Source organism: Gymnoscopelus braueri, assembly GCF_963280865.1.
Source record: "Gymnoscopelus braueri genome assembly, chromosome: 6".
NCBI lineage: Eukaryota > Metazoa > Chordata > Actinopteri > Myctophiformes > Myctophidae > Gymnoscopelus > Gymnoscopelus braueri.
The window spans coordinates 28,042,518-28,066,234 of NC_137607.1; the positions used below are offsets into that span (position 1 = coordinate 28,042,518).

At 43.4% G+C, this 23,717-nt stretch overlaps 2 protein-coding genes across 8 annotated transcripts in view; one reads left to right on the forward strand and one right to left on the reverse strand.

Moving 5' to 3' along the window:
• Positions 1 to 813: 813 nt before the first annotated feature.
• Positions 814 to 17,491, forward strand: ivns1abpa (influenza virus NS1A binding protein a). The gene is made up of 15 exons (XM_080430273.1): positions 814 to 1,016; positions 8,153 to 8,426; positions 8,630 to 8,764; positions 9,405 to 9,574; positions 9,706 to 9,781; positions 10,039 to 10,212; positions 11,421 to 11,546; positions 13,266 to 13,376; positions 13,904 to 14,036; positions 14,358 to 14,585; positions 14,813 to 14,934; positions 15,198 to 15,324; positions 15,476 to 15,607; positions 15,741 to 15,914; positions 16,201 to 17,491. The coding sequence occupies exons 3-15, from the start codon at positions 8,654 to 8,656 to the stop codon at positions 16,461 to 16,463; spliced, it is 1,947 nt and encodes a 648-aa protein (XP_080286399.1). The 5' UTR covers positions 814 to 1,016; positions 8,153 to 8,426; positions 8,630 to 8,653; the 3' UTR covers positions 16,464 to 17,491.
• A 1,679-nt stretch (positions 17,492 to 19,170) lies between these two features.
• Positions 19,171 to 23,717, reverse strand: part of swt1 (SWT1 RNA endoribonuclease homolog) — a 46,340-nt gene continuing 41,793 nt past the window's right edge. For all 7 annotated transcript variants that reach the window (XM_080429836.1, XM_080429839.1, XM_080429841.1 and 4 more), the window contains one exon: positions 19,171 to 21,303. In XM_080429836.1, the coding sequence (XP_080285962.1) occupies positions 21,219 to 21,303 (85 nt within the window). In that variant the 3' untranslated portion in view covers positions 19,171 to 21,218. The remainder of the gene's footprint in view (positions 21,304 to 23,717) is intronic.

Genomic DNA, 23,717 nt, shown 5'->3' on the forward strand with positions numbered 1-23,717 from the left:
ACCCTCACTTCAACTCAAGAGGTGGATGAGGATCTCTCAAGGCAAACCCATCAATGGAGGTGAGAATTACACTGAAGGCCACATTGCACATTTATGGCCAATAAACAAAAACAAGATTTACTATTTATTTACTATCTGCTGGACTACATTTTCCCAAACAATGATCCAATTCCAAACATTGGCACCTGCCGGCCAGGGACACGTGGAAGACTACATATGGACTGCCCCCCCCCCCCCAAGCTGGTGTAATGCAGTGGTGTAAAGTAACTAAGTACATTTACTCAAGTACTGTACTTAAGTACAGTTTTGAGGTATTGGAGTATTTCCAATTTTCAGTACTCTTTTTCTAATTTTCTACTCCACTACATCTCAGAGACAAATATTGTACTTACTTTACTACTTTGCTTTGTAGATGTTGATTATTATTTCAAAACATACACTAGCCACTTCAGCCCTACATATATTGGCCATTTGAAAATAGCAGATCTACAAGCTTGTAGATCGGCTATTTTCAAAAATAAAAAATATATATTTTGTAACTTCTGGGACATTTTTTTAAGCCAATACTTTTGTACTTTTGCTCAAATAAATTTTGAATTCCGGACTTTTACTTGTAACGGAGTATTTCTACATTGCAATTTTGATACTTTGATACAAAATTTGAGTACTTTTTCCCACCACTGGCGAGAAGTGGGAGGGCTGTCATCTGTTTAGAGAACGTCCTCCTCCGGGCGACGTCAGGACGCTGCGTGGCGCTAGAGCAGCTTTAGTAGAGAGATCCCTCCTTCTTGCCTCCTGGTGCCTGCAGCCACTGTTAGTCACTCAGAGAGGAGAAGGAGAAAGACACGCGGTTCTAGCCGAGGAGTGGAGACGACAAGGACTTGCATCAACCCCCCTGACAAACCGTGCCAGCAAACAGCCGCGTCGCATTTTTGCCGCCGCGTACCCACTAACCGACCAAAAACTCTGAATTTGCAACAAATATGTCTAATATCGCCTCCAGTCAAATGCCCAAGGTAAGAGAAGGGATCCTTTTATTTTGTGAGTTGATTTATAAAACGGGGATTCATTCCAGGGGAGGAAAGTGATGCAGATGCTTGTCTTTATGGAAAGAAAGAAAAAAACGTAACTGTGTATTGTGTGTGTTTGTGTGTGGCGATCTTGCTCTTAGTTTGCTCGGTTTCTGGATCAATCTGGTTGTTAGTGGATTGGGTGGGTCGGTGGGGGGGGGGAGCAGGTTAGAAACGGCCAGAAATGCCTCCATATGATGCGTGGTGTTAGTGACTCTAATACAAAGCATACACAGCGTATTTGTATCTTTGTAGGTGAAGTTGAAACCTGCACAAGTTTCTTGTAGCTTTTGCATCTGTTGGATGTATCTTTGTATCTTCCTGTCGCTGGCTTTACATTGAAAATGACTGGTTAGAATGTAGCTTTGTGTCTGCCAGTGTAAACGCAGCATTATTATACGCGCTGTCGCGCTCAATGTCACTGCTGCCCGCGTCTTTCCACACGGTTTAGTGGTCGACACAAGGACATCTGAGTCAGATTCAGCTGGTTGACCATTAACGAAACAACCCAAAAAACACGACACGTTGTTTTCAGGGTGGTTTTGGGTTTGTGTCGTCCTTGCAATTCCATTATTGATTTACTGCTTGTATATCTTATCACAGCTAACCCAACCAGGGGTTCAGGGATACAGCAGGCTAAACACGCACTAGCCTCGGTATGCTAGAACAGTGGCTCCCTAACATTTTAGCTCAAGACTCATTTGATGTGTCCCCACCCGGGACCCAAACTAGTGAAAATGGCAGAGCTTGTAGATATGTTATTTTCACTACTTTCATGGTTTTAAAAGTGTGGAATTTTATTTATTTTCATGGAATTGTTTAAAAAAATGTTTTTTAAAACGGGAAAATATTTTATGTATTTTATCCTTTGAAATAATGTATATATTTTTTAATATACGAAACAAAAAAAGGGGATGGCCTACTTGTGACCCATAGAAATTGGTCCTCGACCCTCAAATGGGTCACGACCCACTGTTTGGGAAACTGCCAGAGCGCCACTGTCTGTCGCTCTGGCCACGGCGTTGCTTAGCCGTCACGTCACCCTGGTGGTTCAAGTGTGCTACCTTGTAGTATTGGGTATGTGTGTCGTGGAGAATGTGGACAGTGGGTCGACCCGTGTAAATCTGGTTAAAAACATTGTAAGGGTTGACCTAGTTTTTAACCGGCGATATACACGTAACGCACCCGGGCATTTATTTTTTTGTATTGCCGACGTGTTCTCATAAAATAGCAAATCTATTAAGCTCACAATGGGTCAGTCGCGATGTGGTGTGAGCTGGTAGGTCTGCTATGTTTTGGCCCATGACACCGTCGTAGGGCAGAGTATGGAATTAAGCCTTATTGGCGCTGTGGCACCGCGCCATGCAGCATGGTAAAGGTACTCTACGACTGGAGTTGACAGACAAGGCTCTCGGCGAATAGGCTGCTTGCTATTAGATCCTGGGTGACCAATCATCCGATTATATATGCCCACTGCTGCCAGGGTTGGTATCTAAGGTTGGCATGGGCACACTCTGTACTCTCACCACCACCACCACCCTATCGCCACATTGTGTCCAAATTAAGTGGATTATTATTGTCTTTAAGTCTTTAGAAATTATGTCAAATCCCTGCTGTGATGTGACAGCATCTGCGACATTTAGGGCACTGGGGGAAGTGGAAGGAACGAAAGGAATTTAGGAAACTGTAGGAATGTCTTTATGACTATATGAGTCTGGCTGTAACATGGTGTATTTACACCCTGGCCTGCAATGGGTTGTCTGTCTTGTCTCAGCAACATCAGCCCCACATTGTGATGATGTGTATTTAACCTACTACTGTGACCTTACATCCGGCGCGTAGGCTGCTGGCTACACATTCCCTATGCTTAAGTACCATGTGGTGTCGTTTTTTATTTATTAAATAAAAACAAAAAGCTGCTTGACCACACCTTTTTTTTGGCTCTTTCAAATCGACCTGTGAATGGCCCCTGTTGTTCATGCTTGTCTCATATCAGCTTAATCAAAGGCAGATATTTTGTAGTGTATTATTTTAGCTCTAGAATTGGCCACAAAATGAGTTCTGGGAGATTTCTAAGGTTAAAAAATTTAAGCTACGTAAGACTTCCTTATTTTAACTTTCTTTTTAATACATTCCAGTCTTGTGTCACACCAACGAAAACAGAATCTACGTACATACGCTTAGTGCGACTACACCCTCTGTTATAATCAGGGATGTGTATTATGTAATCAGTTGTAATTTCAGTTGTAGGTGGGGTTGTTTTGTTTTTCCTCATGTTGGACACAGTTTATTTTACAAACATCCCTGTAAAGGAATCTTTACCTGACCCATACATGCGTCATGCAGTGCTATTTTTTGTTGTTGTCCTAATCAAATTCCTGTTCTGTTTAACGGAGTAGCAAACGATTTAACAAGCACAAGCACAGTGAGTGTAGTATCTCTTCACTTGCCATTTTACCACTACGGGGGTTTAACCCAAGTCCTAATTGTTCAGTTTTCACCTTTGTACTTGATCGGTCAAATGGAAACGCAGAGAGGGAGAAAATACATTCAAAACTACCCTCTGTGACACAAGTAGTGAACAGCCTCGTACTTTCCTTTTCTCCCCTTTGTCTTGTCCCCTTTCTCATCGATTCCCTGTTGACTGATGATGCTTACCCAGCTGACTGCATTCACAACTTACTCTATCAGCCTGGCATAGTGCCTATATCTTAATATAAAAGCATTGTGTCACTGACCCGATTTGGGCCTTCTTTCTTCCTTCCTCATTTTCACCCCGATTTCTTTGTGGGCTTCTTGTCATCACACTAAAGTGATTAAAAATACTTTGAACACACACTGTGTAGGCTTAGTAGCAGGCTTAACCCACTCACAGCACTGATTAATGCATTGCACATTAATCATTACATTTCAGATATTTTTCATAGTGGTGCTTCCTCTTTAGTGTGCAGACAATCTGAATGATTCATATGTATGATCTGACCCAAAGTTTCTGTGCTGTTAAAATGTTTTACAAGATGAGGAGAAGACGGTATGTAGCAAAAAACAAACAAAAAACCTTGAGACAAAAAACTCCTTTATACAACCAATGTGGCAAATGCATATTGTGTGTAAAGATTTTATAAAGGTGTTCCATTAACATTTTCTTATGTGCCTGTTTGGGAGCTACATGACACCTAGCTTAATTTTCTTTTCTTTTTTTTTACCTCAGACCTACCTACAGTGAGGGAAATGGTGTCAAAATGTCTTTATCAGTTTAGAGGCTTAGCCAATTACTGAATCACAAGCAGAGAGTCACTGGGATTGAATGAGCCAGTCTTGACGGAGAGGCTTAGATAGAAGAGTAAAGAACGAGAGATGGGGTGGAGCCATACAGTCTTATGTAGAGGAGGAGTTTGCTGTCAATGGAGCATCTATAAGCACACAGCCTTGGCAGATGTTGCATAACGCAGCAGAAACTGGGTCAATTTGTTCACATCTACACAGAGATGGTTATTATGGCTTCCCATGTCAGTTCTGACAGTACGCTGTATTCCAGTATAGTGCCATAAGATTTATTCATTATTTATTCATCAGCATGCCATTATTTTTAACCTCAAAAGTCTTTCTGATGCACTTCAAGACTTAATTCATGCATTTTGATTTGGCCCATCCCCAATTTGCACACCTTTGCCCAAAAGGCACGGTAGTGAACAGGATGTTCAGAAGCACAGCGTTTTTTTGTTGTTGCTTGTGGGTGTCTGGGTGGAAGACACACCCAGCTCGGAAGTGATACTTATTTAACTGTCTGTGTGTGATGCGCTGTTCTTTACCACTGCAAATGCAATGAATTTTTCATAGTTCCTCTTTATTTCTTCCCTTTCCTCAGAGCATTCTAACCCCCCGCCCCCCTCCCTCCTCTCCGGTACATTTTGTCCTCTCTCCTCTGCCATAGTCTCGTCTGTCTTGCGTGTGGCTAAACTGTAATGAAAGGGAACCGTGATGTTTGGGAATCCAATCACCATTCTTTCTCAACATTTGCAAGACTCCTTTTATAAAGGCTGTTAAAATCTGGAGTGTTAATTTCTCTCAGTGTAAAAACGGACCTGTAAGAGTCCAATTGTACACTAAGAGTTAAAGTAACCACCAGGCTTTAGTGTGTGTGTGTGTGTGTGTGTGTGTGTAATGTGTACGGTCACCCACACTAGCTATATGCACATGGTGTTCTAGAAGTCTGGTTCTAGTAATTTTCCACCAGGAGTTGGAACACTAAAAATCAACTGTTAGTAATTTCCCCCCTCCTTATATGAGCCTTGGCACAAATTTTAAGAAGTATGTTCGTTTGTGTGACTAATGCAGGTGTGAATTCTGTGAGGAAATTAAGATCACTAGCTGGCACAGAATTACAGTGTGTCTCAATGTCAGTTTCCTTGGATGAGAGGCAATTACAGTAGTGTGGTTGGAAGTTGGCATTGAACTGGAATGACTGGAAAATGCACAATTTATTGGTTGCATGTTTCACGAAACCAAAGGCAGTTTTTTCTTGTAAAATTGTTGCTTTAGGGCAGTACTAAATAAGATGCAATATTTAGATTATTTGATTATAGAGTATTTCCAGTGTCCACATGCATACTGACCCTTGCACTGACTGTAGTTTATAACAGCTGAGGACAAGATGTCCCAGAATTAACAGGAGATGCAGCACAATAAGTGTCTTTCACACATGGCCATGGGCTTGTACAATGTGTTTGTGTCTGTTGCCTTCCTCCAGGCAGTTTGTGACTGTAGAGAAAACGTAATTTTGTTTTTTATTCAGTAACGGCACACAGAGGACGGAGTGTACCCACGTCAGTTAGCTGTCTTTTACCTTGTCCACATCATTTAGTTGCTCATGGAGGCACATGGCTTTGTGGTCCAGTTTGCACACTACCGTCACATCATATTGTGCATGTTCCTACTGAATTTGAAAGGGTAATCTGACTCTAGAGATCTTAACTTTATTTTACCTCTTATCTCTTCCTCAAATTTGAATCGCACAATGATGGGCCTCTAAACAACACCGAGGCAAAAGGAATTTCATTTGCATCCATAGGGGTGCCACAAATGCAGAAACATGTTTATTTCCAGCTAAATTAAGTACAAATGGTCTCGTAAGTCATGTAACTAACTATGACCGTTAAACAGGGGTTTGATACTCATACGGTTTGCCTATAATTACCATAAAATAAATGTGTGGGCGGGGCCCACAAAAAAATGCCATATATCATGAACGTAACATCCAATCATTAACAAATTGAAATCGCATATTGAAGGGCCTCTATAGAGCGCACCACTTTCACTTCTGCCCATAGGGGGGCGCTACAAAAAAGAAACGTTGCACCGTCTGTCATACAAACTCAACCGTATCTGCCCCCCCCCCAGCAGCTTCCTTGTGTCCTGACTCCTGACCCCACGAATGAGCTTTGTGGCAGCAGCTTCTGTAACAGTAGAAGGATGGCTCCATCCACCAGTCTGCCAGCTTCAGTGAAGGATTACCTTCTGGCCAGCGGCAACAACTCGCTGGCCACAGACCAGGGTCTGCATTTATAACCATTGCGTACACAGAACCAAATTTGAAAGAAGCACACTTCCCATTCAAAAGTTTGGCTTTATACAAACAAAATTGACAGGAGAATGTGCTCACTTCTGCAGTAAGTCTGCCCAACCGGATGCACATTTTGGTGAGGGTAAGAATTAGTGATGCAGACATAAGTGAACTTGGCCAATTGTTGCCAATCAAAAGCATCTTCATTCTAAAGATGGCCAAATTATTTGTGATCATGCAAATATGATTCTGACAAATGTTGCTCGATGGCCTGGCTCAACCCATGATTACTTTATTATTATGAGACACGGCATCTAACTTATGGTTTAAACATATGTGACTACTTTTTTTTTTCTTTACATGCTTGGCTTGCATCTGGTCATCTAAGAAAGATTTATTGAATTGTCACTTCATTTTGTTAAAGTAGCGAGTTCTTTCCTGCTACAGGACATTCCAGCTTTGTCACTAATGAATACCATTGTCATAATGATTATACATAACACACAGACACACTGGTGTCAGGAATGTGACAATGGCACCAACTTGTGTGACATTAACCTCCATATGTGCACATATATCTCCTCCTTAGGCCTATATTCACATGGGTCTTGAAAACGAACAGCTTCCAAGAAAGACCTTCCCACATGGTGCGTGGAAGCTATTTCAGACCTATAACAGGCACCTGTTGTGGTTTCTCTCCTTTTATCTCATACGGGGAGTCATAAAACTGTTGGAATTCTACTGTGATTTATTTGCCAAGACCCAGAATACAAACAACCTCACCATCTATGGCCCAACCCCCCTTCCCAAGTCCCTATTTATTGCTTCCCCATTGACAAGACTGACTTTAACTGAGTGATCTTGCTATAAAGTAGGTCGTTCCGGTGTGATATTGTGGCATGGATTGTGTGATTTATTTTTTTTCTTCTGTTTTGTGTTTCACCCAATTTGTGGTCTGTTGCAGCAGCTCGCTCTTGTGTGGTGTCATGTTTTACTAAAGCCTTAAGAACCAGATTCACAATAATTTGGGGATTGTTGCCGTTTGGCATAATCCCCTGTTTTCTGGAGGGCTGTGACCACACTGTCTCCTCCTTTGCAAGTTTGCTTGGTTTGTCATTTGGGAAATTCTAGAATGAATGTTCAAACTGACTTCATAGACATCAGAGGCGTTATGCACGAGGCCAGCAATATTGCAGAAGCCACATGCTGTGCATCGCTGAAGACTTGTTAAGAGTTGCACTGAAGGTGCGTGGGAGGAGTCGGGTAAAGCTAACCCCGCTGTTGACTATTTTTGTTCCTATAGTTGTAGACTGGTGCTGCTGGGCTGCCCTGCGGTGAGCTTGGTCGTTAAGAGACTTTTGAACACATGGGGCTGACTCAGGCAGCTGCAGCAAAGTACCATAAACAAGCGGCATCGATTTCAAATGAGCTTTCCTATTCCTCTTTGGACAGATCTTCTTGACTGAACAAACATGATGTCATATTTGTTATGTTACATTCCTCTCTCCCTCTCTCCTAGGTTATAATGTATGACCAACGCAGAAAAGGAACAACTCTATAGCCAACGTTTTCCCTGAGGACTTGATTACGGTCGCTTCAAGCCTGATAGTTTGCATTCGGTGCGGCTGCTACTGGCATTGCTTCTGACAACCCCTTCCCCCACCCACCCATCCTGGTGAAGAAGACTTATTGGCTCCCTCGTGGTTGCTGTCTACTTCGCCTGTTGCCTTCCTCTAGCTCTGCTCTACTGTAAGGGCTAGCACTTCCCTGGATTTACGTCATTCTCTCATTAGGTAAGACTATTACTAATGCATGCGACATATTATACCTTCACTTACAATGTACATGGACCTAATCTTAATCCCCCCCATCGCTGTGGTGAATTAGTAAAAACTATTTGGAGCAGTGCTATGTATTGATCATGCTGGACAGAAAAGGCATGCATGTGGGCTTGTCTGAACTGTGTTTTTATTATTTTCAACCCTGTTACCGTCAGGCTTTGTATCCAAATTCAGCAAAGATGATTCCAAACGGTTATTTGATCTTTGAGGACGAGAGTTTCCTGGATTCCACCGTGGCCAAGATGAATGCCCTGAGAAAGAGTGGACAGTTCTGTGATGTTAGACTGCAGGTACGTACAACTCCTACTCACCACCTCAACACACACACACAAACCTGTTTCTCACCTGCTTGATGCAATGTCTCCTGTCCCTGTCAACACCTCTCACACCACCGGCTATGTTTCTCTTTCAACATGCTAATACCCTCACACTCTTTCTCTGGGAATTCACCCTGACTCACTCTGTGTTCAGCGCTTTTTGTGAGAGCTGGAGGAAGGGGAAGTTTGCCTGGAATACAAATATATTTTTCTTTTTAAGTCAGGATAGTACGGCTCACTGAAGCCAGCTAGTTTCAGTTTAGAGTTGAAAACTTCATGTGGTAGTTGGAAGTTGAGACTAGTATTTACTTTATCCTTCTTGTTAACTTTCCATTGTTTTCATATCTCATGTTTGTATCACATTGGGTAACCACCCAGCCACGTTAATCACGCGATTACGGCTGTTGTGTTCTGTAAAGGCTGTTGGCTCATCTATATTTCTTACATAAGGCTGTTATGTTTCTTAACATAAGGATGTTGCCCTGAATATTATTTTGCCACACTCAAGCACACCCTCGTGCTTTCTCATCAGATCAGATTAATAAACCGTTTTCTCCGTCATACTCTGTGTAACCGTCTGCCCTCCCTCTCTCTCTCTCTGCTATTGGTCCAGGTGTGTGGTCACGAGCTGATGGCTCACCGAGCCGTGCTGGCTTGTTGCAGCCCCTACCTGTTTGAGATCTTTAACAGTGACCTCGAGCCCCACGGAGTGTCTCATGTCACCTTTGAGGACTTGAACCCGGAAGCTGTGGAGATCCTGCTCAACTACGCCTACACTGCCCAGTCAGTAACCAACTCGCTGCTCTTAGATATATGTCCCTGTTCGGACACATCATGTTATGCCTTTCTCACTGTTCCAACAGACCCAACTGTCACTTTTAGTTTAATGAGTGTCTGTTGTTTCTGTCCTCCAGACTGAAGGCAGACAAGGATCTGGTTAAGGAGGTTTACTCTGCAGCCAAAAGGTTCAAGATGGAACGGGTCAAGCAGGTGGGGTTTCATTTATTATTCCCCCCCACACAAATATATTTATTTTGTTCACTAACAAAGATATTATGTTATACATTATGTATATTCTCTATAGACAATAATAAAAATAAGGTACAAAGTTAAAAAAATATGTTGAAAATAATAATAAATGTATAAATAAAATGGCGTGGGATTTTAATATAATACAATTTTGGACCAGGGGACATAAGAGCATGGTATTATTTACATGTGTTCAACTGTAATCTTGCATTTCTCAGATTTGTGGTGACTACCTGCTGTCCAAGATGGATTCCCAGAGTGCCATCTCCTTCCGTAACTTTGCCAGCTCTATGGGAGACGGCCGCGTTTTGGCCAAGGTGGACGCTTACATCCAGGACAACCTGCTGGATGTGTGTGAAAAGGAAGACTTCCTCAAACTCCCCCGCCTCAAGGTGAGGTCTTTATTAAAAGTAATGTTTAACTTACGCTCCTACGTACAATGGTTTCGTGCACTGAAAATAGACGATCTACAAGATCACAGCACATCGCACATGCGATCGGCTTGTAGATCGGCTATTTTCAGTGCATCGCATGAAGTATAAATGGGGCTTAACCTGAAGTAAGCCATGTATTTTTAGCTTCATGACTTGACTTGAGATTATGACACTCGTGCAATTAGCACAGTGCTATATATCCGAACGCACCCATAGAGTTGGGGCCGTTACACGGCCCTCACACCTACGTCGCACCGCCAATCCGACTGAAATGCACATATACACATATCTGTCAGTCCTTGTCCCTCTTATGCCCATATATGGAGATCTCTGTATCTGTCAGTCCATGTCCCTTATGCCCATATATGGGCATGCCCCTTTTGTGCCCATATATGGAGCCGACTGATTTGTTTGCACCTGATGCCATGACGACACATTGAGGTTAGACAACACAATCCATATTTGGGCGTAGCTGCTTTGGGAACTCCTTATATGGTTATGGTTGAGTCATGGTGACATGAGTGTGACGACGTGGTCCGTATGCCTCCCCGTCCTCCCTTAAGCCAATTTTAATATAGGAGAATAGATTCAATTGGTTTATAAGTGTGGCAATAATATTAATATCCTCGCTCGTCAAAAGTGACCACGGCCATTCACTGATTACCCCATTGATCAGTGTTGGAGACATGACAGCTGTTGTTAATTTATTGCTGACTTCTGCCCATGGCCAGTTGCTGCAAGACAAGTGGTAATTTAATTAAGAATCTATTAAAAAATGATCATTTGGCAGAAGTTTTGCTGTTCCATTCAGTAAATTAACCACATGAACCCTCATAATAGGCGAACATTTGAGAAAATTGCAGATCTACAAACTCGGCGCATTGTGAGCTTGTAGATCGGCTATTTTAGAGAAGAGATTTAGTGTAGAGGGGGAAAAAAGAGAAAGCCAAGTACAGACTCCTCAGGAACCCCGGTCAACAAAGTATAAAGGGTTTAAGTGGTTAAATCAAAATCTCCCGTGCATGATGTGTTGATCATTTAATTGTCAGACTCAAAATCAAGCTGTCCAATGGACAGTAATGGCTGCTGTATCCTCAGTGATGCAGTTCAATTGCGTTTTTCCTTCTGCTTCCTGTAACTTTTCGCCTCTTTCTGTGCGTTTACAGTTAGAAGTAATGCTAGAAGACAACCTGATCCTGCCCAGCAACGGCAAGCTCTACTCCAAGGTGCTGAACTGGGTGCAGCGCAGCCTGTGGGAGAACGGAGACCAACTGGATCGACTGATGGAGGAGGTCAGTATCTCGGTCCTGTAGTCTCTCCACACTCGTCCACCACACTTCCCTCGCTGCATTTCCTCTCTTTAGGTGTTAAAGAAGCCATTAAGGGGGTCTGAACTAAAAGTGGCATGTTGTTGCCATGGCATGTCAGGATTGTCTTTTTTTTCCCCCTCTAATTTGTTCTTTCCAAGTGATAAGTTTTGCAGTAAAGACTCACTGTACAACTGAACCATACTACAGAGTAGAGGTGAGCCAAAAATAAATAAAAAAACGGAGAGTTTGCACTTTGTTTTTGTTTTTTTTCCCCTGTTCTCTTTTTGGGTACGTGGTTGGTTCTCACACAGCCCCACTCCAGTGTTACGGCGCTCTTCTCTTCGCAAACGCGCGTGCAGGTTCTTAGAGGTCTGTCTCACTTAACTCCATCTCACTTGATAACTTTTTTTCCTTTTCTTGGCAGGTGTGTGTGTGTGCGTGAATGTGCTTATGTTTGTGTCACTTCAGTACTAACAGATGGTCCTCCCCGCTGATTTATCTCTTCTCTAGGTTTATTAACAGCAGCAGGAGCCGGGACTGAGGAGCCAGGACTGAGCCGCCATGGTAAATGAGTCAGAGAGAAAAGAGAGAGGCGGGCAAGGCGCGAGAAGTACTGCTACCTCTCGGCAGCCCCTCTCTGCAGCCAAACGACACTGGGCTACCATCTGTCCATGCCCCCACACACAGATGCACCTAGACGACACATCCACATACGATAGAGGGCCATTTACTAAAACATGTCGCATTCCTTTTTAAATTTGTATTTATAAATCATACATGCACCCCTGTGTAAAGTCATTTTCACATAAATATAAGGTAACGTACTTAACACAGACCTTGTGATGCACTGGACTGCAAACGGACATCACAAGATTCAATTAGCTGCTGCGCAGCCATTTCCTATTAATAGTTTTACCATTAGCCTCCAGGCTCATAGCCTTCAAATACCTCCCTCTTGCGACAATGAGCAGCACAATCCTGGAATGTTGTCTGAATGCTATGTGCCTCTTTTACGTAACCACCTTGCATGTTTTTTGCAGGTTAACGTCAAAGTTGATCAACCAGTAGGGCTGTGGCACAAAAATTGGCCAGTGAGGTGGCCATATTAGAGCGTGCGTTGCCGTTCGTATGTTGTGGAAATGATGGTCCCTTAAGAATCTTCTGCACTCAATGTGCTCCGACTGGTTTTGTAATGGTTTGAAGAACCTTCTAGTCTCCCATGACTACCAGACAACATGTATGCATTAGCCTGATTGTTACATAACCACAGTGCTATTGTGTCATCTGGATGTGAAGACTGCCTATTCCTAAGCAACAACGATGTAACTCCACTGAGATGAAAGGTTTCCAAGAAGCTGACGTGAAAGGAACGGAAGGCCTCCCCTCCCCCATTCCCTCTTTCATCCTTCTCTTTGGAAGATTTTTCCAGATGCCGGCACTTGTTCTTCAGTTGCCAACACCTTTTCTTAGGCAGGCAAGGACCACAGAAGAGCCACGGCAAAACCAGGAAGTGTTTGAACAACATTTAACCTTCTCCAGCAGCAGTGTGTTTGTGTGTGTATGTATGAGTTTTTTATTTTGAAAGAAGCCCTCCCTCAAGGCAGAAGATTCGACACAAACCCCCCCGCCTCCCCTGCTGTGCTCTCAGCATATTGCCATGGAGACAGCCACATGGGTGTGTTGTCGCTGTGTGTCTTGCAGGTGCAAACGCTGTACTACTCAGCCGACCATAAGCTGGTGGATGGAGGGCTGGTGATTGAGGGGCACACTGAGGTGTTTGGTGGCGAGGAGGACCACCTCCAGTTTGTGCAGGTACATGGCTGCTTGTGCCTGGCCTCCAACGTGTAGTATCTTTATCATTTAGCCTGTGCTTGACCCTCACGTAAAGTATAAAGCAAATTCTTGGCCTGGTTATACTTAGATCTACGTAGCTTCTTTTTATTTTATTTTTAAGTATGGTCTCATTTTGGTTGACTATAACTGAATTAAGTGGATCGGCAGGACAGATGTGGGGTTGTAAACCCTGCTTAGGTTAGTTTGCATAAAAGTAGCAAATATGGACCAGTGGGGGAGAGCCGGTGGCTTCCTCAATATTTGTACTCAAGTTGGATTCTGATTGAAATATGTGCGTGTTTTGCTAGTTTGGGTCATAGGCTGGGTTGTTGCTGTGTTCTTGGCTTCAAAGAAGGGCTTCATCAGGGACTACGTTTTTTTGTATTATAGTACAGATTGATTCAATCCCTCTAACCCCTGTAGGGGGTTATGATGGATGAGTGTGTTAGTTGGCCACTGGGGGTCTTTTGGTAGCTGGTGTCTGTAGCTGCGCTGTGCTGTTGCAGAAAAAGCCCGTTCGGGAGAGCGCCCAGAGACAGCAGAGCTGCAGCTCCTCAGGAAGCCTGTCCCCTCCATCTAACACTCCCAAACAGTCTGCCAGGAGAGAATGGAAGTACATCGCCTCTGAGAAGACTACCAGTAAGTGTGCGAGAGCTGGAACTATACAGCCAAATCTAAATTCTACAGTAAATATGTTTGCCGAAAACATCAATCTAAAAGCTGCTTTTAGATCTGCTATCTTTTGTGAATGTTTGCCCCAGAACAGACTCTGGGGTTAATGTGGTTACATTTTGGTAGCTTCCCTTTTCAAGTAAATTTGTTTTATTTTATTTAGTCGGCTCAAATCTTTTCACTTTCAAAAAAAGAAGAAGAAATCCTTACCTCTGTTCAAATAAATACGCTTTGAACGATGTAGACAACTTGTATATATTTGTAAATTATCTTCTCTACTCCGTCCAGACAACCACTACCTTTGCCTGGCCGTGCTGGATGGCGTGCTGTGCGTGATCTTCTTGCATGGTCGCAACAGCCCACAGACCTCTCCCTCCGCCACCCCCTGCCTGATGAAGAGCCTCAGCTTCGAGGTCCAACCTGAGGCCGTGCTGGACGAGCGCCCGCTCTCACCCATGCACTACGCCCGCTCCGGACTTGGCACCGCATCGCTGAACGGCAGAGTCATCGCCGCAGGTTGGCACCGAGGATGACTTTTTCTACATGATCAATACATCTTACATGAGAGGCACTTATAATCAGACCTTGAGCTTAATCTTCAGAGGCACTGTTTTACTAAGAAGAGGGCCAATACAATGAAGCTTATCCTTGATAACATTTCATATTTTTTTTATTTAGTTTTGAAATTAATAAAACTTGAAATGAAAGTACAATCCTGACTTTTCTGAATCCTGTTTCTTTAGGCGGGTACAACAGAGAGGAGTGTCTAAGGACTGTGGAATGTTACGACCCCAAAGAAGATCGCTGGACCTTCATCGCTCCCATGCGGACTCCCAGGGCTCGCTTCCAGATGGCTGTGCTCATGGTACACAATATTGTCCGTTTAGATTAAAAATGCTTTCTATTAGCCTGGCTAATGCCCACTATAGTGCAAGCTGTATTGTCTAGTGATTTTTTTTGCCTGATTTGTGCACATCTTTGTTTATGTCTACGCTTATTACCTCATGTTCTCTTCAGCACTTTGGTCAACTAGAGTTGTTATAAATGTGCTTTTTAGATACATTTTATTTGATTAGGTTGATGTGTCATGTGACCTAAATTAAAATGTTTTGACTTTTGTTCTTATAGGGTCAACTGTATGTGATGGGTGGCTCTAACGGTCATTCAGATGAGCTGAGCTGCGGGGAGACATACGATCCACAGGCAGACGAGTGGACTCAAGTGCCAGAGCTCCGAACCAACCGCTGCAATGCAGGTCAGTCTGCAGTCTTAAGCATTATTATTATCATTATTATTAATGGACAGATGGACATTTTAACAGGCTCAAACTGGATAGTCAAAGTGTTTATATAAACTAAAGCATGCAAACCATATTAACTCATGTTATTTCTCTTGTCCACCTAAAGGCGTCTGCTCCTTGAACCACAAGCTCTATGTTGTGGGAGGGTCGGACCCCTGCGGGCAGAAGGGCCTGAAGAACTGTGACGCTTTTGACCCCGTTACCAAAGCCTGGGTCAACTGTGCCCCTCTCAACATCAGTACGTGTCTATGCAATACGGTCCTCAATCCCTAGTAACATCCCTCATCCTTGAAACATTGTGTTCAGATGCAAGTGGTGGTGTTTGCAGAGACTTTGTAAATGGTAACGTTGTGTATGCTCTGTGTCACCAGGGAGGCACCAGGCGGCGGTGTGTGAGCTGGATGGCTTCATGTATGTGATTGGAGGAGCAGAGTCGTGGAACTGCCTGAACACCGTGGAGCGCTATAACCCCGAGAACAACACCTGGACCCTCATCGCCCCCATGAACGTGGCTCGCAGGGGTGCTGGCGTGGCCGTCCACCAAGGTAAGACCTTGTTACCATGGGAGTAGAGGAGAGGTGGCACTGGGAGTGAATTTGGCATGGAGCATTTACATTACTGTCATAAGCCTGATTTGTATTTAGTTGTGCATCGTGTCGCACACCTAAAATAAAAAATCTACAAGCTCTATAATATAGGGGTGTGACACCGGCGAGCAAGTATAAATCGGGCTGCTTCATAATTCAGCATGGCAGATGCAGAATCCTGCAACTTTGGTGTCAATTTCCTGTTTTGTTTCTAATCCGATGCTGCTGCTGATCTTCTTTCTAGGCAAACTGTTTGTGGTGGGCGGTTTCGACGGCTCCCGCGCGCTGCGCTGTGTGGAGGTGTACGACCCTGCCCGCAACGAGTGGAGGATGCTGGGCAGCATGACGTCTGCACGCAGCAACGCGGGCGTGGCCGTGTTGGCCGAATCCATCTTTGCTGTGGGAGGCTTCGACGGGAACGACTTCCTCAACACCATGGAGGTGTACAACCTCGAGACGGACGACTGGAACGACTGTACCGAGGCCCTTTCTGCCTCCTTCACCTGAGGGTGGGAGGAGGAGGCGGAGGAAGTCGGGGGTTGGCGAGTTTCACAGTGGGGCACCGTCTTTCCAAACTAACAGGCTTAGTGACGTAATCGTGTTTTTCGTGATGTTCTGTGTAATGGGTGGGATTACTGGGGTTTTCAGGGTCCGAGGGGTCTTCAGTGAAGACTGACTTGTATTTAGGAGGGTGGGTGAATGGGGTGGGCGGGGTGGGGAGGGTTGCCCAAAGCAACATGACGCCTTTGCATATTGCATACAATATTTTCCGTGCTGTATATATTTTGTTTTGTTGTTTTTTCCTCAAAACTTTTGTCAAAGAATGCCAACATTTAATACACATTTAGTGCTTTTTTTCATAGTTGAAAGGTTTGTGCATTGTTTTCATTGAGGGTTTTCAGTGAATCTAGCTACTGTTCTAGTCACCTTTCTTTTAAGATTGCAGAGTCTAGAGTGGTGACGTATGGGACAAGTTGAATTGATTTTCTATTAGAAAGTAATTCAGTTTTTTTTTCTCACTGTCATTTTACTTCTATTTAAAGATCTGTGGTTTTGAAGCCTTACTTAAGGTGTGAGCTGAGTAACACCACCATGTCATGGCTCTTTGTGTCATTTTAAGCTAAAGCTGGATTTGCTTTATGAATCTTAACTAATGGCCTTTTTTATATTTTTATACACTGCTGATAGAAATAGTAACCAGACGCACATGACAGCTGAGTCATTGAATTTAACCAGTGCCAGTTTTAATAACACAACTTTTTGTGCGCGCACACACCACACACAACACGCACAACCATGCTTCTGTGCTTCTGCTAACCAAGTCTTGTGTTCAATTTGACTAATTCACCTATGTACTGTAGATGCAGTTTACTGGAGATCCTTTTTTTTTCTTTTTCTTGTGATGAGTGTTTAAAAAAAATCAATAAAAGTGTAAGACATTGGCATAGATTCTTTTGGGAGGATAGATAGAATGAAAACATTGTATCACATTTGTTACAAGTTATTTCTTAACTAATAAACCATTTCAACCTTGATTTGTCTATTTAATCTCTTCAATGCATAATGAACAACTGGATTCTGACAATCCAAGTTTTGACGAGTAGAGAAATCGGTGTGAAATTAGACTTGCTAACAATGGTTAGCAATTGACATTGTAGGATTGTGATCTTTGTGAATTTCAAGTCTCCAATGTTCATATACATTGCCAGTAATGACTAAGGATTATTTAACATTGGATATAGTTGACATTAAAGGGATAGTTCACCCCAAAATTTCTTTTCTATCGACTAGTCACCCCATGGAGACTTAAATTCATGGATATTTTTTAGTTTTTCACATTCCTAAGCCAATAATTTGATGACCAGTAGACCGCGGTCCCGGTAGGAGACATAAAGGAGACTCTTTGACTGCTGCCGGTCATCAAATTATTGGTTTAGGAATGCGACAAAAACAAAGTCTCCATGGGGTGACTAATCGATAGAAAAAAGGTCATTTTGAGGTTGAACTATCCCTTTAAAGGCGAAACCCACAGAACAAAATCGGTGCACTTCAGGAGATGAGCATGTTTTAAGGGAAAGCAATGTAACTGCCAGAGCCCTGAGGTATGATTTCTTCCGCCCCCCCCCCCCCCCCCCAACTTGAGTCCCCAAGTTCTTAAATGATGTGGCTGCCGGCTCAACTTTCTAGTCTCCATTCAATGACCTCCAAGCAGACCCGTTATGCTCGTTGAAGTGGGACGCCAAAAGCTGCAAGCCTTCACTAAATCCTGAATGTGTCATTACTGACCCCAAAATTAGCTCTTCAGGCCGCCCCCGCTCTTCTGCTGTGCTCTCTGTGGCAGGTCATTACTGTGTCCTGCCTGCTGCTTCATCTCTGCTACCTGGACGTCCCCACAGGCACTGCTGCACTATAAGCCTGTGCTTTTTCTGTCCCCATGCGGGTCTCATTTGGGAGAGATTAAACTAAGCTAGCTAGCAGATAGACACGAGAAGGGGGCGTGGGCCGGAAGACGAGTGAAGTGAGCTGGCTACGTCATCTGCATCACCCGTTTGTAGGACACGGGCCACCACCTGCGGTCTGTCAAAGCTTATGAGCTCCCTCACATGTCCGCCCATTCACAAATTAGCCTCCGCTAATCTCGTAACAGGCCTGTCAATCGCAGCAGAGCCACAGGGAAATGGGTCAAGCTGGGACACTTCCTGTCCATCTGTACCTGATGGGTCACTATTTGGACCTCTGCCTGGCCAATAAATGGCAATTATTAGTCATTAATACGAGAGCAAAGTATGATCAACAAAGCATGTAAACACAGGCCCACTGTCTGTCGCCGTCTCATAGGTTTACTGTCAGTTTGATACAATTTAGGGAGATAGACATGAAGCTGTAATGTGATGACAGTAAGCAGTGAAGTCACAGACAGCAGTGAAAGGTTGTCTGTGACAAGGGCCTGCTTGTGTAAATGTTAAAGGGGAAGCTTACCTGAGGATAACATGATCATGTGTCCCTGGTCTCACATTACGTGTTACAAAAGCATACACAATTTAACGCAAGTGACCTATGCATCCTGTAGGTCACCTAAGACGCAAGGTTAAAGTGTGACACTTTAAGACAGGGAGACAGAGGGCAACAATGGTGCATTAGTTCATTTTCACCCAACAAAACCAAGATTGAGAGTATAGGTTAATATGAAAAAAAAACTTTATTACAGAAAACAAACCAGCATTGATCAAATATTGATATTGTACAAATTTCACAACACATGGCTACTACCACCTTGAAAGTATTTTTCTTTCTTTAGAATATGACTTCCTGGAGATGCAGTGGTATTCTGTGTCAGTGACTCCAGGGTTCAAATTAACTACTTAAGTTCTATACTCTGTTGACTGGGATCCCCCTGGGGTCTATACTTGGTCCCCTCTTTTTTCCCTCAACATCAAATCAAATGTTCGCCCCCAGAATAAGGACACTAAGGTTATTAAACAAAGCAAATATTCAATAGAGCTAAACACACCCGCTGTGGCAGTCTAACGAGGGGACAGGAAGTGTCAGTGTTCAGTGAATTCTGAACACCACCCGTCTTCTGGTCTCTGTCCTCTCCTGTTTGGGTCCTTCCTCCTCTTTCCCCTCCACCCACAGACATAGAAAGTTAGACGCCTCCTCTGGCTCTGAGACGTCAGTATCTCAGGCTGTACTGGCCAATCACAGCGCGTCTTTTCCGGGACTTGTCAGAATCTAGTTGTATAAAAATATAACGGGACATTTTTATACAACTAGATTCTGCCAAGTCCCGGCAAAGACTTGCTGTGATTGGCCAGTAGTCAGGAAGCTTGCCTTCTCCAAAATGGGACCGCGATACAGGTCGCTCCAATGAACTGCAGAGGCCAATGAGGTATCTAGGTTTCTATATCTATGCCTCCACCTCCCACTAACTGACATCTTGGCGGGAGTGTAGATGATCTGCGTATGACAGCAGCAGCAGCAGGTGTAATCTCAACCTGCATGCAGCCATCACCTGGGCTCTTATCTACTTCGTCACCTCATGCACACACATACAAAGCATACTTGTGTTTGCATGCGTCCTTGAGCCAGACATTAAACTGCCGACTCACGCATGCTCACACTGTGACGCGTTGTTTTTCGGGAAGAGATTTGGTATAAAGGGAAAAAAGGAGGAGGCCAACTACAGACCTCTGGGGGTCCCCAGTCAATAATAAAAAATAAATAAAGCTGCAGGAAATCTGCCATGAGATCAACATGTCAGCTATGGCTACTGTAGCTGCACTGTACCCGTTTGTGACTATAAGAGGCAGGAAAGAAAATACTTAGTATTCAATTTAAATAAAATATAATACTGATATATAAAATAAAATCTCACAAAAATATATATTTTACTCCAAGTTGTTATTTTTTTTTGCCAGGAGAGCTGAGCCTTGGCATGGCATGCAGTGTGCTGTGACAGGGTTACACAGAGTACAGCTAGAAGTCAGGCTCTCAGATGACTTCAACACCGGTGCCAAGTAGATAAGTACAATCGCAGTCACCAAAGTGAGAGTTTACAAGGTCAGCAAACATATGACATCATCTGTGACATCATCTGACAGCGTACAATACCTGTAAATACTTGGTACTATCATTTCCTGAAGCTTTCTTTTCCAGACAGGCGCTTAACCTGAAAGGTTATACAGTATAGTGGCACTTTGAACAGAAGATTATGATTAATTGACTCCGTTGTACGATGGTGTTGCATTTGCGATGCATTGTGAGCTTATAGATTGTCTATTTTCCCCATGTGACACCATCGTAAGACAAAGTATAAATTGTATAAACTATAAAGTATAAATTGGGCTGTTTCAGTTAACAGCCTGCTACTTATTGCCATTAGATACAGCAGTGTACTTTTTAGTTTTGATAATTGAAAAGAGTGAACTGAATCATCAAAGGGCCAACAGCTTCTTGCTGTTTTTTGCATACCGGTAAGTAAAAATCCATGTAGTGTATGATTCCTACAAACTGGAAAACAGTCCACCACATACTACACAAACTAAAAAAAACATGGCCAGTAAAAAAATTAAAATAAAGTTCTCATGGTAAACACATTACCTCTTTGTATAACAAAGAACTCATTATTATTCATTCAACAACAAACGTGCAAGTTGAGATTCTATTTTTATAAAAATAAAACAAAGCAATAATAATCATTTAAGCTTCAAGTAACTGGTAGTTTGACGGTCTCAGTTGTGCATGGTTGACGCCATGTTGGTGTCAGTGCCGACACATGGCCACCACACAATGCTCCAGGCTAGCTTTGAGGGCCTCCAGTTTGGTCCCCCCGTTTTTCAGTTTCTCCCTGTAGAAATAAACACACACACGCACACACGCACACACACACACACACACACACACACACACACACACACACACACACACACACACACACACACACACACACACACACACACACAGACAGACAGACAGACAGACAGACAGACAGACAGACAGACAGACAGACAGACAGACAGACAGACAGACAGACAGACAGACAGACAGACAGACAGACAGACACACACACACACACACACACACACACACACACGATATTAACAGCCAGATACATAATATAGAAAGGGAAACACTGGTGGGAGAAAGAGAGAAACAGACACAGTTAGGGTGACCACCCGTCCCGAAATTCGCAGGACAGTCCCGAAATTGGACCCTGTGTCCCGCACAAGCAGAGCAATGTCCCGAAAATCTAAGATATGAAAAAAAAATATATATATATTTTTTGATAATAAATCGGTAAAATCAGGCAAAAATAAGAATTAAATAACATAACCCTAACCTAACCCTAATCCTAACCCTAAAACCGAAATAAAGAAACCGCGCAGGGGGTCCTCATGCACGCGCGCGGAAACGGGTTCATCTGTCCCTCAATGGACCTGTTTGAAGGTGGTCACCCTAGACACAGTCTCAAAGTGAAAGAAAAACAATTGAGACAGAGAGAGACATTTCCCAGAACACATTCAGTGAAATGAATGTCTGTCAGTATTCTGGGAGAATTACAGCCCCCACACGCACGCACGCGCGCACACCACAGAAAAGACATAAAAAAAAGGCAAAAAAGTATATCAAATTGTCAAGTGTATTTTATGTAACATAACAAATACAGTATGCAATAACATTAACTTTCTGCGCAAATGAAAGAATAATGAAAATGTCACGCCACACCAGACCACATGAAGATCATCAATAACTTCACAACTGCTTTCAGTTATGAGACAAAACAACAACGTTGGGCATTGAGGGTGAGGTAGGAGGGAGCATGGACAAGATGGCACGCTGACTCAATGTACTATTCAGATAGAAATGTTCTGTCCAGAGGGAACCGCACAAAAGAGCTTCTGTTCATAGCCTCCAGAGGAAGGCATGGCTGTTTTCATGGAGGCTATTTATGGACACATCTCTCTCTGAATTTTAGCTGAAACGCCAGCACACACACACAGATATACTGTATAGATACATGCAAGCACACATACAAACTCTTTAACACTGAATGTCACACACACACACACACACACACACAACACACACACACACACACACACACACACACACACACACACACACACACACACACACACACACACACACACACACACACACACACACACACACACACACACACACACACACACACACACACACACACACACACACACACACACACACAGGTCTCGTGGTTTTGGCATCGGCTGCTTGGCAGCAGGCACACTGAGGACGCTTGTTGCTTGTTTGTTCACGGCTTTGCTTTTGTTTCCATTGGATCGTTACGTAACCACGGGGACGTGAGAGAAGAAAGAAAGGGAAGGGAATATGTCACTTGTTGACGCCTCCTCTTCCTCTCCCCAGCCTACATCCATCCCTCCACATCCACCACCACCACCAACTGTGTCCATGAGTGTTTATGTAACCCGCTGAGACGACAAGTGGCGTTATATGGACGGTTTGCTCTTTTCTGTTTTAACCACATGAAACCTTGTAGCCTTAATCTGGGCACGTCATGATAGGTTAACATTCTTGCGACGCGTTGTGAGCTTGTAGATCTGCTATTTTCGATGAAGAGATTTGGTGTAGAGGGAAAAAGGAGGGGGTACCCTGGTCAACGCATATAGGGTTTAAGTGGTTAAAGCATATTGCATGGGCTTGTTACATCACGATGTGGCCTTGCATGGAGGGACTGAAATGTGTCGGTGCGTTTACATTGACCAACATATTTTTACAAATACGCAATGATCTTAGTTGGGAAATGGCACAAAACCGGCACACCCATAGAAATTGTGCACATGGTCACACACAAGATCGCTGACGTACACAAAGTGCACACATTGACACAAACCCATTGACCCATACATACACAATGTACACACAAAGAGCCAGAACTGTGGCCCTTTTGTATTACATAATATAATAGGCTATACGTGTCGGGTTGTCGAAGTTACGACGTGAACTTAAACCGTTAGCATCCCTATTCTGGTCATAATAGGCAAACATTAGGCTATTTTTGGTGAGATTTGGTGTAGAGGGAAAAAGGAGGGGGCCAAGGTCATAATAGGCTAACTTTATGCTATTTTCGGCAAAGAGATTTGATGTAGAGGGATAAAGGAGTAAAGACCGAATCTTCATGACATCACCACAACCAAAGAAATAAATCCGGGTAGATAACGCCGGCAGTGTAGCATTCGAGCAGTATTATTCATTAAAGGG